At 57.3% G+C, this 16757-nt stretch overlaps 1 protein-coding gene across 5 annotated transcripts in view; it reads left to right on the plus strand.

The window, feature by feature from the left end:
- Positions 1-3736: 3736 nt before the first annotated feature.
- Positions 3737-16757, plus strand: part of MGAT5B (alpha-1,6-mannosylglycoprotein 6-beta-N-acetylglucosaminyltransferase B) — an 83977-nt gene continuing 70956 nt past the window's right edge. For 3 of the 5 annotated variants that reach the window (XM_030827479.1, XM_030827481.1, XM_030827483.1), the window contains exons 1-2: positions 3737-4442; positions 8317-8429. In XM_030827479.1, the coding sequence (XP_030683339.1) occupies positions 4375-4442; positions 8317-8429 (181 nt within the window). In that variant the 5' untranslated portion in view covers positions 3737-4374. Of the gene's footprint in view, positions 4443-8218; positions 8430-16757 lie in introns of those variants that run through there. The other 2 variants (XM_030827482.1, XM_030827480.1) reach the window with 2 other exon arrangements.

Consider the following 16757-nt stretch of genomic DNA (forward strand, 5'->3'; position numbering starts at 1 on the left):
CTGCAGTGGGAACCAAGGCGGGGCACAAACAGCATCTGTTCCTGATGGACAGTAACAACAACAATCAGAACCACCATGCTGGAAAGGCTCAGGAGGTCCTGGCAATGGGCTACTTACCTGCATTAAGCGGCTCAATCCTCAGAACAGCTCTACGAAGCAGGTTATAAGGAGCCTTTATAGTTGAGGAAACTGAGGCATGAAGAGGTTATATCCAAGACTGCATGATGTGGGATTCACAGTTTTTCTCCTAATGCCTACAGCACAGTGGAGAGCAAGCAGGACTGTTTACACTGAACTTTACTGCAGACAAGAGGCAAAAAAAGGGGACAGACTTCAAAAGGGACAGGCAGCTGGACAATCTGGCTTGCAAAATGCCACTGGCTGGCCTAGCACGGTGGCTTGTGCCTGTAATCCCAGCACTTTGGGAGGCCGAGGCAAGCGGGTCACTTGAGGTCAGGAGTTTGAGAGCAGCCTGGCCAACATGGTGAAACCTGTCTCTACTAAAAATACAAAAATTTTGCATTTTTACAGGCATTCATGACAGGTATCATGGCACGTGCCTGTAATCCCAGCTACACATGAGGCTGAGGCAGAAGAATCCCTTGAACCCAGGAGGCCGAGTTTGCAGTGAACCGAGATTGCGCCACGGCACTCTAGCCTGGGAAAGAGTGAGATTCCATCTCAAAAAAAAAAAAAAAAAAAAAATCACTGGCTGTCCTCTGCTTGCTTCCCTCCCTGGCCCAAGCCAGCTGTCAAATGGCAGAGAGGCTCTCCCGCTCCAACCTCAAAGTCCAGATCTAAGGGAGTGTGGCCCAGAGGAAGAGGGGAGTACCCTCCCCTACCTTCTAAATTCTGGCTTCTGTGGAGGGTAGGCCACCTCCCCAGATGACCCACACCAGAGGTGGCCATGCCTTCTAGGGAACCCCATCTCCACCACTGAGGAAGAGGCTTCCCCTTTGGCCTAAAATGGCAACCAGATATAAATGCCACCCCCTTGAGAGGTGACAGCGTGCTGGCAGTCCTCACAGTCCTCGCTTGCTCTCGGCGCCTCCTCTGCCTGGACTCCCACTTTGGCGGCACTTGAGGAGCCCCTCAGCCCACCGCTGCACTGTGGGAGCCCCTTTCTGGGCCGGCCAAGGCGGGAGTTGGCTCCCTCAGCTTGCACGGAGGTGTGGAGGGAGAGGCGCAAGCGGGAACCGGGGCTGCCCCGTGTTTGCGGGCCGGCTGGAGTTCCGGGTGGGCGTGGGCTTGGCGGGCCCTGCACTCGGAGCAGCAGGCCGGCCCTGCCGGCCCCGGGCAATGAGGGACTTAGCACCCCGGCCAGCAGCTGCGGAGGGTGTACTGGGTCCCCCAGCAGTACCAGCCCACCGGCGCTGCACTTGATTTCTCACCGGACCTTAGCTGCCTTCCCGCGGGGCAGGGCTCGGGACCTGCAGCCCGCCATGCCTGAGCCTCCCACCCCCTCCATGGGCTCCTGTGCGGCCCGAGCCTCCCCCATGAGCACCACCCCCTGCTCCACGGCGCCCAGTCCCACTGACCACCCAAGGGCTCAGGAGTGCGAGCACACGGCGGGGGATTGGCAGGCAGCTCCACCTGCAGCCCCGGTGCGGGATCCACTGGGTGAAGCCAGCTGGGCTCCTGAGTCTGGTGGGGATGTGGAGAACCTTTATGTCTAGCTCAGGGATTGTAAATACACCAATCAGCACCCTGTGTCTAGCTCAGGGTTTGTGAATGCACCAATCGACACTCTGCATCTAGCTGCTCTGGTGGGGTCTTGGAGAGTCTTTGTGTCGATGCTCTGTATCTAACTGATCTGATGGGGACGTGGAGAACCTTTATGTCTAGCCCAGGGATGGTAAACGCACCAATCAGCGCCCTGTCAAAACAGACCACTCAGCTCTACCAATCGGCAGGACGTGGGTGGGGCCAGATAAGAGAATAAAAGCAGGCTGCCCGAGCCAGCAGTGGTAACCCGCTCAGGTTTCCTTCCACATTGTGGAAGCTTTGTTCTTTCACTTTTTGCAATAAATCTCGCTACTGCTCAGTTTGGGTCCACGCTGCTTTTATGAGCTGTAACACTCATCGTGAAGATCTGCAGCTTCATTCCTGAGCCAGCGAGACCACGTTACCTGGAGGAAGGAAGAAACTCCAGACATGCTACCTTAAGAACTGTAACACTCACCACGAAGGTCTGCAGCTTCACTCCTGAGCCAGTGAGAGCACAAACCCACCAGACGGAAAAAACTGAAACACATCCGAACATCAGAAGGAACAAACTCCAGACGTGCCACCTTAAGAGCTGTAACACTCACCACGAGGATCTGTGGCTTCATTCTTGAAGTCAGTGAGATCAAGCACCCACCAATTCTGGACACACCCTGAGCCTACCTAATGAGAAGAACCCCCAAGTAAGAGAGACACCCAATCAGAAGGACCATTTCATTCCTTAGTGTAGGTATGGCTTATTGCCCGGGTTTGTGGCAGATGTAGGCACCCAGGCATGAGGTGTGATTTAGAGGCCTGGCAGAGACCTCTGCCCTCCAACATCTCCTTGGCCAGCCTGCCACGATGCCCAAATTTCCCGCCACCATTCATCACTCTTCTGCACAAAGGCACGGTCAGCATGTCCTTGTTCAATGCAAATTTGTTACCTAGCCTGTGTAACACATTATATCTGCTAACACCAATTTATCACCCGTTTTCACATTAGCAGAGAGCAAGGCAGTGAGATAATGGAACTCAGGATCGGTAAATTTTGATGAAGGAGCAGGAAAAGCAGAGAATGTGAGTCACGGCCAGTGAGTAATGGCCCAGGAAGGGGGCCGGGAGGTGGGCAGGGCAGGCAGCAAGGGGCCTGCGTATGGGGGATTAGAGGGGACCAGGCCCAGCTGGAGGAAAATAAAGTCTCCTCGCATAAGCCAGGCTGCAGCGTCGTAGCCTGAGCTGGGAAGACCCTCAGTCATTTGACACATGACCTAGGCTTTGGGCACTTCCCAGGATGGGGTGGTCAGATATGACCTCGGGAAGTTCTTTTGAAGCTGGAGAGCTTTCTTCAGGCTGGCTCTGCGAGCTCCCCGGAGTCTCTGTCTATCTCTGCAAGCACAAACACATCTCCAAAGCCAGGAAGTGCGAGGAGGGGGAGGGGAGGACGCCCAGATGCTAAGAGATGACATGAGATCCTACATGCTTTAGGGTTGCAAGGGGCCTTGGTGACCTTCTGGGCACTATCATTTCATAGTGGAGACTCTGAGACGTGCACACTTGATCGCCCACTGGCTAGTGGAGGATCTGGGGCTAGAACTCAGTACGCCCCTGCGCCTGGCTCTGTGAGCGGGCCCCAGCACCACAGGCTGAGTTTATACTCAGATCAGTAAGCAAAGAGGAGCCACGGGAGTTTCTGACCAGGGAGGGGCAGAAGATGGGCGTGTGTTGCCAAGTGAAATCGTGGGAAGCGGCTGGTGAGGAAGTCCATGGAGGCACCTGACAGAAGAGAAGGGTCTCCGCTGGGTGCGCATCCCTTCTGTGCTCTGCGGGAGCCAAAGCAGCTGTCGGCCTTCGGGGCTGGTGGCGCCCTGGGAAGCTGCTTTGCTCAGGGGAAGGAGCAGGGGCCCCCGCCCGTCCCCGAAGCTGGTCCTCGGCGTCCCAGCCCCGCACGGCCCCGGGCAGGGCGCACAGCGGGGCTGCGGCCACTAGGTGGCGCCGGCGCGCCTTGGAAGGGCAGCTGCCGCTCCCGGGCCGCCCCAGCGCCGCTCGGCCGCCTCCTCCGAGAAACAATGCGGCGCCTCCGGGCGTAGCTCCGCGCGGGGCCGGACGCCCGACACCAGAGCGCGGGCGGCGGAGCGAGCTGGCCGGAGAGCGCGCGGCGGGCGCGGGTTGCCCTCGTCGAGAGCTATGGGCGCGGCGCGGCGCGGGGCCGAGGATCGGCGCGGCCCGGAGGCGCTGGGGACAGGGGCGCGGGCCCGGGGCCGCCTTTAGCCGGCACCGAGGGCGCGGGGCCGGGGATGAGGGCGCCCGCCGCGGGGAGCCCGTCTGCGCGCCGCGGCACCGTCCCGCCCAGCGAGCGAGCCCGAGCAGGCAGACGCGCGGCCGGCGGTCTGGGGGCGCGCCGCCTCCCGGTCCCCAAAATGTGAAACGGGGAGGGCGGAGACGCAGAGACTGCCCGGCCGGGCGCCCTCGCCGCCCTCCGGCAGCCGCGCCGCTCCCTCCGCTGCCCTCCCAGGCCTGAGCAGCGAGGCCACCGGGCCGCGCGCCCCCAGCTTCGCTTGGACGCGGCTTCGGCCCGCAGAGGATTCGTGGCCCGGACGCGGGGAGAGCTGGGCCCAGGACGGTGCGTCCGGCCTCGCCCGCGGCTGCTCGCACCAACAAGTTTGAACCATGATCACCGTCAATCCCGATGGGAAGATAATGGTCAGAAGATGCCTGGTCACCCTGAGACCCTTTCGGTAAAGTTCCCTCCTGGTTGGTTTTTTCCCCAGGGGGGCGCCGGGTGGAGGTGGGCGAGGTCGGTTCCTGCGAGCGTTCAAGTCCGGGTGGCAGAGGGAGCGGTTCGCGCTTCAACCCCTGGTGATGACCAGTGGGGCTGGGCTGGGGAAACGGATGGCGTTGGGGTTCGGGGTGCGGATGGGGAGGGGTGTGTTATTCGGGGACCTGTCCCGAGTTGGGCAGGGTTGGAGAGGACTCGGGGTGCAGAGGTAAGAATGGGGGGCAGAAGACCCCCAGGTGATGGTCCTGGGCCCAGAAAGTCGCCCCAGCCTGCGCGCCCCTTCCTAGCCCCTCAGGGTCCTTCCTCACCCCCCGGACGGTCCCATCCGGGTGGCAAAGTTAGTGTGCGGCGCCTGGGAGCTCCCCCTCCGGTCCTTCCCGTCCCGCCCGTCTGCCCCTAGGTCGGCTACCCCCCAACCACTCCGCCTGTGCCACCCTCTCCCCCGCCTTTGGTGGCACTGCTCTCCTCTCCGCGGGGCTCGGGCCTGGCTCCGACGAGAGGGTCCCGAGATTAGAGCGAGGACCCGCTCATCCCGGGATTCGCCCCCGATCGCAGGCGTCGGAGAGGCGGGGGCAGGGGTGGGGCTGCGGGGCTACGGGGCGGCTGGAGCTGAGGCTGCGGCGGAGCGTGGCGGGCGGGCGGTGGCGAAGGCGACATGCTTCGGGCGGCCAACACCTGGGGGCCCAGGCCAGGCAGGGCTGGGGCCGTGCGGGACTCACTGGACCCAGCCAGGGGCCCCCAGGGCCCAGCGGTGCCGGGGCAGCCCCCTCTCCTCCCAGGCATCCGCGGAGCCGGCCTGCAGCGGGGCGGGGAGGGGGCGCTGCCCGGTGGACGCCTGGCGGGGCCCGAGTGTCACCCCCTGGGTAGCTGGGCAGCGAGGAAGCTGGGGGAGTGACCGCCCCGGCGCAGGGGCCGGACTCGGGACGTTGCCACAGGTGGGCTCCGGGCGCGGGACGGAGCCTGAGAAGGCGGAGCTTGCAAGGACCCTGAACCCTTGCTCTCCAGGTCTCTGCGGGAGCCCCGGTCCCTCCCAGCCCCACTGTGGCCCCTCCCAGCCCCACTGTGGTCCCTCCCAGCCCCACTGTGGTCCCTCCCAGCCCCACTGTGGTCCCTCGGTCGGCTCCAGACGCGGATGGGGGCGGGGAGACGGTGGCTCACCTGGAGCCCGCCTCCCAGCACACCAGTCCTGTCTGCTGGGCCGAGGAGGCAGCCCCAGGGGACGGCAGGGGTCAAGCTGGACCGCTGCGGTCCGGGGGTCCAGGAGGCCCGGAGAGCTGGTGCAGGCGGTGGGCGGTGATGGGGGCATCGGGAGGCCATGAGAAGCAGGGCGGGAAGCGGGCGTCTCTGGAAAGGGCTTTGATCCTCCAGGGAAGCCCTTGAATCCCTGGCCTGACTGGGAACGCTGGAGGGTCCTCGCCCCTTCTCTTCCGACCCCATCCCGGTCCCGCCCTCCGGGCCGCTGGGTGTTTCCTGGCGCGATTGGAAGCAGCCGCGAGACCCCAGCACCACGGACAGTGCTCGCGCCCCAGGGCTGCTTCCCTGTCTGGTCCTGCCCTGGTTTTCTTTCAGGCCCTTATCTGAAGGCAGGATTGGGGGTAGAGGTGCATGGGTCCCCAAAGTTGTGTAGCTTCACCCCAGGGTTTCCCTGGGCTGCCCGGAGACCCGCAGCCATCAGTGAGTCCCTTCAGTTGAGGTGGGGGGCAGGCTCCAATCACAGCACCCCAGCTTATTCATCCTCAAAGGCAGGCTTGGGGTCCTGTTCCCTCTGGTTTTCCCAGGGCTGCTGGCAGGGTCTTTATTCCATAGGTGCCCCTGGAATGTTGCTTGAGTGGATACATGGATGGCTGAAACCATTTTAACTTGAATCCACTCCAAATGGCCCCCAGCTGCCTTGGGGGACATTGAACCCCAGGATGGGGGTCTGGCAGAGGGAGATGCAGATGAGGTGTGTTAGGGGGCTTCAGGTTCTGGGCTGAAGGGGGTAGACACCTTTCTCATAGCAGAGTTGTTGGATCCTGGCAGGCAGCCCAGGTCCCCAGCTCTAAATACAACTCCTTCACTCCCCTGGCCTCTTCCCCAGGGACTAGAGACATGAGTGGGGGAAGTCCGTCCTTGTCCTCAGACTGGGAGGACAAATAGCTGATTTCCCCTGGGATCTCCTTGAGCATGGGACAGCACCTCTCCTGTGCCATGGCCGTGGCTGTTGTCTCCAGAGCCACCTGACTTCCTCCGAGGGACCCCAAGATCTGAGCCCCACCCCCAGGCTTGGTGGAATTCTGTGAGGCATCCCTCTACGCTAAGGGAAGTGTCCCTTGCATGGTCTCGCCTACTGAATCATGTCTCCTGTCCTTCCTGTTGGGGGTGTGGTCTTTGAGTCTCTCCTTGGGGAAGTTCCCAAGCCCCTCTCTGCTTTGGGGTTCTCCTCCTCTCTGCCCAAATCTCTAACAGCTTCCTTTAAATATGGGCTGGGAATTTTGTTGTGCTTATTTTCTTCTGCAATTATGTGTTTTCTTTAATGGACCAAATTTTAATTAAATACTGCTCTGCCAGTTTCAAATAATGAAGATTAAAATGCATAAAGCAAGTCTTGCATAAAGACACAAACAAGCATGGAACTGGAGGGCGGGGAGTGGAGGGGCAAGGCCCTGAGGTCTCTGGCATGACTTGTGAGACTCTCTCCAGGGAGCCTGACTCTGCACAAGATGGGGTTCCTCACCCTGATCTGGGGTTGGTGGGAGGGCGCCCCTCTCAGCTCTACCAGTTCATCAAGTCCTCTGATAGGTTCAAGGTCCCAGAAGAGTCCCAAGGCTGTGCTGGTGAGCTCAGCTTTCCTGTCTGGGGCCTAGGATTGATGAGGGAAGCAGCAGGACCCTGGGTCTGGACTTGAGGGAGGAAGGGTTCTGTGCCTTCTTCCCTGCTGTCCCCCTGGGGTTACCCCAGAGCCTGGCTCCTGGTGGATAATCAATAACTACGTGTTGAAGGCAGGAACAGGGGTCCTGTTCTGGCCAGCCCTCCCTCCCATCCAGTGTGACAGCACACACACCTATATGTCACCCCTTGCACAGGTATGAGGACACCCTGGCCAGTCCGTGGTGCAGGCTGATGACCCTGGGCATGCCTGCCTAGGGGAGATGTGTGTTCGGGGGAGCCTGGGCATGGGCCGTGTGGCCCTGCCCTAGACATCTTACCATCTAGTGGTGGATGTGGATGGGGGTGTTCAAACAAGCTCGTGACTGCTGCAGCAAGGCCTCTGCACACCGCACCAAGGGTGGCCTGAGTGATTGATGGGGTCCAGGTGGGCTTTGTCTGGACCAATTCCTTGCCCTCTGGCTGGCCTCGGGCCCTGCTGTGTCCATCACTGGTTCTCAAACTTTAGCATGCAGTGGAATCTTCAGGAGACTTTGCTAAAACAGCTTGCTTGCTCCACCCCAGAGTGTCTGATTCAGTAATTTGGGGTCTGGGCCTGGCATTGGCATTTCTAAGGAGTCTCAGGTGATGCTGTCTGCTGGTCTGGGGACCGCACTTTGAGGACGGCAGCTGTTAATGAACCAGCTCTGCCTGGAGGCTAGAGCCCGCCTGCCTCATGCCTAAGTGTGCGTCATTCTGCCTTGTGGTTTTTCGTGTGGCTGGGAGCCAGCATCTCGTAGTTGAGCTCTCTTTATTCTATAGTGGGGGAGCCCTCCCGGGCCTGGAGCTCAGCCCCCATCCTTTCATTCTCCCTTGCTTCCTTCACTCATGCGCTCATTCTTAAAGCATTTGTGCAGCCAGTACTTGGAGCGCCAGGGCACGATGGCCCTTCCTGCCCTCCTGACCCGCCTCCTTCCTCTCCGCAGGCTTTTTGTCCTGGGCATCGGCTTCTTCACTCTCTGCTTCCTGATGACGTCTCTGGGTGGCCAGTTCTCAGCCCGGCGCCTGGGGGACTCGCCATTCACCATCCGCACAGAAGGTACCTTGGTGGGGCAAGGGGAGTGTGAGATGAGTGAGGGTGTTTGTGGGTCAGAGAGGAAGTGCCTCGGAGCCTAGGCCTGTACCTGGCTTTCTGGCCGCCCTGTAGGTGGATGTGAGTGGGGGGGGCCTGGGCTTGGGCTGTATGACCCTCCATGCACTTTGGCTCTGGTCTGGCTGCGGTCATCAGGTTTCCTCTGGCCTGGATTCTCAGGCCAGACTAGGGCCTTTAAGCCAGGGTCTTCCAGGCCTCAGAAGAGGCTGCCAGTGTTGCTTCTTTAGTTGGGTGTCAGGGGTGAGAAGTCTCTGGATATGACACCTGTCTCCTTGAGGCACACATTTCCTTGCCTTTGGCCCAGGCTGTGGCCACGTGGGAACAGGCCTGGCCATGGGCTTAAATGTCTTCTCTCTGAGCTCTTGGGACACAGCTCCCTCCCAGGCCCCACCACTCCTTGCCCGCCCGATATTTGCAAGGCAGCGGAATGGAGCTCAGAGCATGGGCTTTGAGGTTCTGGTGGGTCTGGGCTTGCATCCTAGTCATCACCTACCAGCTGTGTGCCTTTGGCCGAGTCACCTGGCTTCCCTACAGAGAAGGACAGCAGTGACCTTCTGCAGAGGTTGGATTGAAGGGGCTCACACGTGGACATTACCCAGCATGGTTGGTGCCACGTGGCACAAGAGTGACCAACTGGGAGCCCTCCTCCTGAAGCTGGGCCCAGCCCCACCTCATCTCACCTAAGGAGGGGTGGGGGTCAGAACTGAGTCCTGCCCACTGTATCATGGGGGTTCTTTTGGTCACTGGTCAAAAGGAGGGACATGGGTTAGTGGGGAAACTGAGGCAAGTAGGTTTCTGGAACTGTTCGAGGGCTGTCTCTGTGAGATTCCCCTACCCCTCTGGGGAAGCCTCTCCTTGAAGTCCACCTTCTTGAACTTGCAGGGCTTGGCTATCTGGCTCCCCTGTTCTCAGCGATGAATATTGTAGACATCCCAAGTTAAATAGGTTGTCATCTGGGTGGGTGCTGAGGGGCTCTTATTATGCCATCTGTCATCTCATCATTAGATTCATTCCTCTGGTTTCACATGCACTTCTTTAAACTCGCAAAAGCTCTCAGAAGGAATCTCACACTTATTAGTCATTCAAGCCTGAGTGTAAGTTAATTTATCCCGTCTCTGACTCGCAGAGATTCCTCAATCTCTGAGCCTCCAGATTTTCCTCTGGTAAATGGGGATGGTAATACCCACTTCCCAGGCTCGTCGTGAGGCTGTGCTAAGATAAAGCATGGGAAGGGGCCTCAGCAGCATCTGTCAAATGGCGAGCACTCCATCAATACTTAATGGACGTGTCGAGTCTGAAATGGGGGCACTGCAGCAAAGCATGTTTATGAAAGACGACCAAGGAGGTGCTGGAATGTCTATGTGGGAGAGGCTGAGGATTGAGGTGGGTGGGGTGGGAGGGGGCAGTCATGAAGGTGCACCGGAAGAGTGGCTTGGGGGAGGGCTGGTGAGAAAAGTGGTGCATGGGAAGATAGGGTGTAGACAGAGATTCATAAACTACTTGGCTGCCACCCCTGGAAAGGAGGTGTGCCTATCTGGGTGGGCTGCTACAGAGGCCTTGAGGAAGCTGAACCTCCAGAAAGGTCAGGGGTCTAAGAGGTGGGAATTAAGGATGGGGGACAGGAGGGGTTTTTGGCTGGGCTCTGGTTTTTATGCCTATCTCCCTAAGGGGGTTGGAGAGTCAAGGTAACTCACCTCCCCCATGGCTCTTGCCTCATCTGGGCAGGATCAGGCTCAGTGCCCCAGAGTGCAAGGGGTATAGGAGCCCTGCTGTGCTCCGTGCTGTGCAGTTTTGCCTGGGTGTGGAGGTGGGGGTCCAACCCCAGCTGCAGGTCTGGGTCTAAAGATGGATGGAACCACATAGGGGAGAGCACTTGCCCAAGGTCATACAATTGGACTAGAGGTGTGTGTGCATTTGTGTGTACATGTGCATGTGTGTGTGCGTGTGCATGGGCTTAAACTTTTAGTGGGGTATAATATACACAAATGAACAATCCATGCAACTGACAACCCAGAGCAAGGAACAGAACGTGATCAGTCCCCAAGTGTCCCCATGCCACTTCACAGTCATTACTCACCCAAGGATAGTCATGACCTGACTTCTGATCACGTAGAAGAGTTCTGCCTGTTTTTTGGACTTTATGAACATGGAATCGTTTCGGGAGTTGATATGGTTTGGCTGTATCCCCATCCAAATCTCATCTTGAATTGTAGTTCCCATAATCTCCACCTCTTGTGGGGTGGACTCCGTGGGAGGTAATTGAATCATGGGGGTGGTTTACCTCCGTGCTGTTCTTGTGATAGTCAGTGAGTTCCCACAAGATCTGATGGTTTTATAAGGGTCTTTTTCCCTTTTGCTCGGTACTTCCCCTTCCTGCTGCCACGTGAAGAAGGACATGTTTGCTTCCCCTTCCACCATGATTGTAAGTTTCCTGAGGCCTCCCCAGCCATGCCGGACTCTGAGTCAATTAATCTTTTTTCCTCTATAAATTACCCAGTCTCGGGTATGTCTTTAGTAGCAACGCTGAGAATGAACTAATACAGGAGTAGTCTTTTGTGTGTGTCTTTTCTGTCAATAGTACATGTGTGAGACTCACTATCTTGTATGTGGTTGTAGTCACTTGCACCTTTTTTTTTTTTTTGCTGTGTAGCCTTCCATTGTGTGAGTACACCACCATATATATATATATATATATATATTTTTTTTTTTTTTTTTTTTTTTTTTTTTTTTTTTTTTTTGAGACGGAGTCTCGCTCTGTCGCCCAGGCTGGACTGCACTGGCGCAATCTCGGCTCACTGCAAGCTCCGCCACCCGGGTTCACGCCATTCTCCTGCCTCAGCCTCTCTGAGTAGCTGGGACTACAGGCGCCCGCCACCACGCCCGGCTAATTTTTTTGTATATTTAGTAGAGACGGGATTTCACCGTGATCTCGATCTCCTGACCTCGTGATCTGCCCGCCTCGGCCTCCCAAAGGGCTGGGATTACAAGCGTGAGCCACTGCGCCTGACCTACACCACCATATTTTTGTCCATCCGACCACTGGTGGGCATTTGGTTGTTTCCGGTTTTGGGCTTTTGCGAACAGTGCTGCTATGAATATTTTAGTGCACGTCTTTTGGTAAACATATGTAGGCATTTCTGTTGGGTATACCTAGGAGTGGAGAGTCTGCGTGTTGTAACATTAGTTCTCAGACCAAGTTTATCCAAGCCAGTCTTTTCACATTTCCCAGGCCTCAGAAGCTGAGTGCCTGGAATACAGAACTGAAGTCTGGGAGAAGGAGGAGACAGACAAGAAAAGGGCCGCTGAGAACCCAGGAGAGCTGACCCTGATTCACTTTAGATCCCGATTCGCATCGTCCTCCATGATTTCTTTCATACCCTTGGATCAAGCTAATTTGCTTGGGCAGACCCAAGGCAGGGACTCAGGCCGGGAAAGCAGCGTGCAATGTGGGTTTAACATCCTGATCCTGCAAGAGAAGCCCCTCAAACTACATCCCCACACAGTGCCTGGGGCAGCCCTGCAGAAAACCTAGGTGGTGCCAGCATTTCCACTTAGGAGATGCCTGAGGGAAGGATTAGGGCTTCACGGGAGGTGCTTGGCAAATTGCTTGGCTGAATCAGGACCGGGGAGGGATCTTGGAAGTCCTGGGCCAGGGTTGGGTTGTTGGATAATGCACATTTTGTTACCCAAAAGAAATCTGCAGAGTCTAGACAACCCCAGAGCAGAATCAGGAGAAGGAAACCCTCTAAGGCCCTGCTATTTAGAAAAAAAAAAAAAAAAATTGCATTGTCAACAAAACAATCTGCATACAAATGGGAAAAACAATCTCTCCTCCCCTATAAAACCGGTGACAGAAGTGGGGTCCCACATGGACTGTGGCTGCGAAGGGAGAGGGAGGACACTTTCTCGAAAAGAAGAGGAGGGCGTCATTCAGCCTCTTGTGGACTGTCGTCTGTGTGCAGGGCCTCCAAATTCTCCTCTGTGCCTGTTTATACTTCGTGATAAACTGCATACTTTGGGGATGAAATGTGACTGACATCTCATTCTGTATTCTGCACACTCATCTTAAAGATTCAAGAGAGGAGGCTGCATGGGGAATCATGATCCGGAGGAGATCTGACTTCATTCCCTCTTACTGCATTTGGGCTGGGCCTGGGCTCTGGGGAGGGCTTTCCGGCATTGCCCCCTCCCAGGCAGCTCTGCCCCACTTCCCACCCCAGGCCCTCCTCCTGTCTCCTGCCCTTCCAACCCTTCTCTCCTAGGCCTCCTTCCCCATGTGGCTGCAGATAGCGCTGTGAGGCCGTTTCCTGCCCTCTGACTTGTCTTGAAGAAGTAATGGTAGGAGGCTGGGTGTGGTGGCTCACGCCTGTAATCCCAACACTTTGGGAGGCCGAGGCAGGTGGATCACCTGAGGTCAGGAGTGGGAAGTCCTGGGCCAGGTTTGTGCTGTTGGATAACGCACATTTTGTTCATTATCCAGGCTGGAGTTCAAGACCAGCCTGGCCAACATGGTGAAACCCCATCTCTACTAAAAATACAAAAATTAGCAGGATGTGGTGGCACATGCTGTAATCCCAGCTCCTCAGGAGGCTGAGGTGGGAGAATTGCTTGAACCCGGGAGGAGGAGGTTGCAGTGAACTGAGATTGCGCCACTGCTGCACTCCAGCCTGGGTAACAGAGCAAGACTCCGTCTAGGGTTTAAAAAAAAAAAGTAGTGGTAGGAGGCTGTCTTTTGGGAGGGGTCTGTCGGCTGAAGGTCCATGGCACAGCTGCATGTGTCTACTGGGCCCTGCCAGACCTCCCAGGCCTCCACCAGGAATTGAACCTGAGGAAGGCTCCCTGGCTCCGTGGATGGCCCTGGCTCTGGCCCTTGGTACTAAGGCGCCCTGGGGCTCTTCTCTCAGGCTTGATGGATGGGGGACTGGGGCCCGGAGGTCTGAGGAAGAGTCTAGTGTGGCCTCCCACGGCCTGTCCTTGTCTTCTCTGCTGCCCGGAGCCCAGAGCTCCCATGACCTCAGCTGGTTTCTGCGGTGAGCAAGTACAGAGAGACAAATGTGTGCATTTCTCCAGCTGCACAAACACCCAGTCACAGCTCCCTTCTCAGTGCCAGGGAGGTCTCTGCTTTCTGGAGAGATGGGGGCTCGTTCAATTTCCAATGGTAAAGGGTGGGGATGGGGACAAGAAAAGGGGCACGAAGGAGGATGAGAGAGACAGAGACAAAGAGCGTCTGGGGAGGGGACAGGGCCTCCGTGGGTAATAAACACACCCTGTCTGTAAATGAGAGGATCTATTTGTATCTCCCAGCGTCCCAGCTTTCCTTATTTATATGGAAATATGGAGGGAACATGTGCCTGTTCTGAGATGTATCACTGGGGCCTCACATTAAATATATTTCAATTTAGCTGACGCCAAGAGTGGTGAAGTGACCCTGGGGAAGCGATGTCAGCTTGTTCTGCCGACAGTCCTGGGGCTAGTGGTGGCTTTTAGGGGAGTAGGTCACTGGGGGAGGGTCGGCCTGACCTGCTTACTTCCTGGGTACCCACCCCCTGCCTTGTCTTTGGGCATTTCCAGAGCAGCAAATGTGCCTGGTACCGCCAGGGCTCATTGGGAAGGGGTGTAGGGGCTGTCTCCCCAGGTCTCAGGGATTTCTGGAGTTCCATGCCATCTGCAGAAGATGGGAGCAGCTCCCGAGCCCCTGGCACTGGCGGGTGGGACTCTTACTGCCTTGGTCCAGTCTGATGGGGTGGGGCTTGAAGAACTACAGAAGGGAGATCTGGCTCCGCTGGCATGGTCATCGTGAAACCCAGGCTACAATGACCCATGCCTCTGTATGTCCTCAGGGTTTTTGTTTGTTTGAGAGAGGGTCTCGCTCTGTTGCCCAGGCTGGAGTGCATTGGTGCAATCATGGCTCACTGCAGCCTCAATCTCATGGGCTCCAGGGATCCTCCCACCTCAGCCCTGAAAGTAGCTGGGATTACAGGCACATGCCACCATGCCCAGCTAATTTTTGTATTTTTTATTGAAAAGGGGTTTTGCCATGTTGCCCAGGCTGGTCTTGAACTCTTGAGCTCAACCGATCCATCCACCTTGGCCTCCCCAAGTGCCGAGATTATAGGCATGAGCCACTGCGCCTGGCCTGCTGCCAGCTATTATAGGAGCGATTCTTTCTTTTCCCATTTCTCTAATCTCTGGAGGCAATTAGGGGAAGACACAGAAACAGAAGTCAGGGCGAGAGAGACTCAGAGCTTAATGAGCCCAGCCCCCTCATTTTACATGAGGGTAAATTGAGGCTAAGAGAAGGACAGTGACCTGCTCACCTGTCTGGTCCGCAGCAGAGCAGGCCTGGAGTCCAGGCTTCTGCCCCACCCCCCTTGACCGGGCCCATTGCCACCATGCTGCTGCTGCAGCCTCCACTTTGTTGACTCTCAGGGCCCTCTGCAGCTCTAGGCCAGACCTCATAGTTTTTGGCCCATCATCTGTTTTTCAGCCTGCGCAATGGGACTGGGAGCGTGGGGTGTGGGTGGGGAGCTGTGACCGTGAGGTTTCTGGGAGGTGCTCAGGTGATGGGCAGGGGCAGAGGAAGCTTGGGGTGGGCTTGGAGAGTGGGACCGGTAGTGCAGCAGGCAGGGTGCCAGGCCTGAGGCGCTCCAGGGAACACAGCATCACCCCAAAAGCCATGCTGTGGGCTCAGCACCACTGGGGTGCTGCGTCTGCCAGGAACGAGCTGCTGACCAGGCTCTGTGGTCAGTCAGGCCTGAGTGCTCTGGCCACGGCACCGCTACGGTGTCCTAGCTGGGGTCTGTTAATTCCTTTTTGCATCTCAGTCCTTTGGGGAAGGGACTACTCCAGCCCGAGCTATGAGTGACAGCCCACCAGGGCTGCCCAGTGAGGCCAGGCAGGCTGTGCACTGCACGACGCTGTGACACCCTTTAGGCGGCCACAATACCGGTGGTGTCCTGTGGAGTTGTAAAAAGCAGTGGCCAGGCAGGTCATCTGATGCCTCCAGTTTTTTTAGCTGAAATGATGGGAATCTCTTCATTTACTCTGTGCTACAAGCACTGGTTGCAAGCTCGGTATTGAATTTGGATGATGGGCTTGGGCAGGCATCTCTGAAATGAGAGTGATCTGAAAAGGTAAACCGTTGCCCCCGACTCTGGGAAGCTGAAAGAGAGAGGGAGCCATCTATATCCTGTTTTCATTCCACTCCTTTGGGGAAGGACTACTCCAGCCCAAGCTATGAGCGATGGCTCACCAGGGCTGCCCAGATTAACCGATTGAGTGTGTGAGTGCGTGGGGAGGGCCTGAGAGGCTGGAGAGACCTGAGTTAGTGTCATTTAACGCTAGTATGAAATTTCCCAGTCCCAGCTGAGTTTTTGAAAATCCACTCTGTTTTCTGTAGAGGGACTTGTGGGGAGGTCCTTTGCTCCTTCAGCTCTTGGGGTGGGGGGAAATATGCCCATTTTCTCCAATACCCGACCCCATCTGTGAGCCTTCCTGGGCGTCTCTGCCTCTCTCTCCTCCTTTTCTTCTGCCCCCCACATCCCCCCTGCTCCCATTCGTGCCTGTTCTTCAGAGCCAGGAGCCCTGTGTCTTTAAGGAAATCGCAGCTTCTCCTGTTTTGCAGCCCTAGCCTGGCTGGCATTTCCAAGGTGTGTGAGTGGTCCCTCCCCAGCTCCTGTGGCCTCCCTTCTGACCTCAGGCGGGTTCACCTGGCAGGGGAGCCCAGCCAGGGGGTGACTTATATCAGGGTGGGAGCGCAGCAGCAGTGGCTGGGCCGGCCGGAGCCAGGGAAGAAGGGCAGAAGCAAAACAGAGGTGTAAGAGCGGCCCCAGTGATGCAGAGGCCGCCGGCTGCCCCTGCTCCGCCCACCGCCTCTAGCGCCCTCTCTCCTCTCCCTGTTCTGCCTCTTCTCAGTGGCCTCTCTCTTGTCACCTTCCTGGTCCTGTGGTCTGCAGATGGAGCCTGTTATTCTTGCCTTGAGACGGGGATGCTGAAGCTCAGAGCTATTCAATGACTGCCCCGGTCATGTGGGGGTCAGCAGGCAGAGGCCCCAGTCCCCTTACCCCTCCCCAGGTGGGGAGACTGCAGTGTCTTCTACACGGTCTCAGGGCTCCCCAGCAGGGCTGAGCTTGGGTGCCCGGATGGTAACATTCTCAGCAATGCAGCTTTCCACAGCTTCCCCAGCTTCCCCGTCTCTCTTCCTCACTCTCCTGCTGGGGTTTCCATTAGCTCCCCGTTAAACTACTCACCCTCAAACCCTTGCCCCAGGCTCTG

Source organism: Nomascus leucogenys, chromosome 14 (genome assembly GCF_006542625.1).
Source record: "Nomascus leucogenys isolate Asia chromosome 14, Asia_NLE_v1, whole genome shotgun sequence".
NCBI classification, from domain to species: domain Eukaryota; kingdom Metazoa; phylum Chordata; class Mammalia; order Primates; family Hylobatidae; genus Nomascus; species Nomascus leucogenys.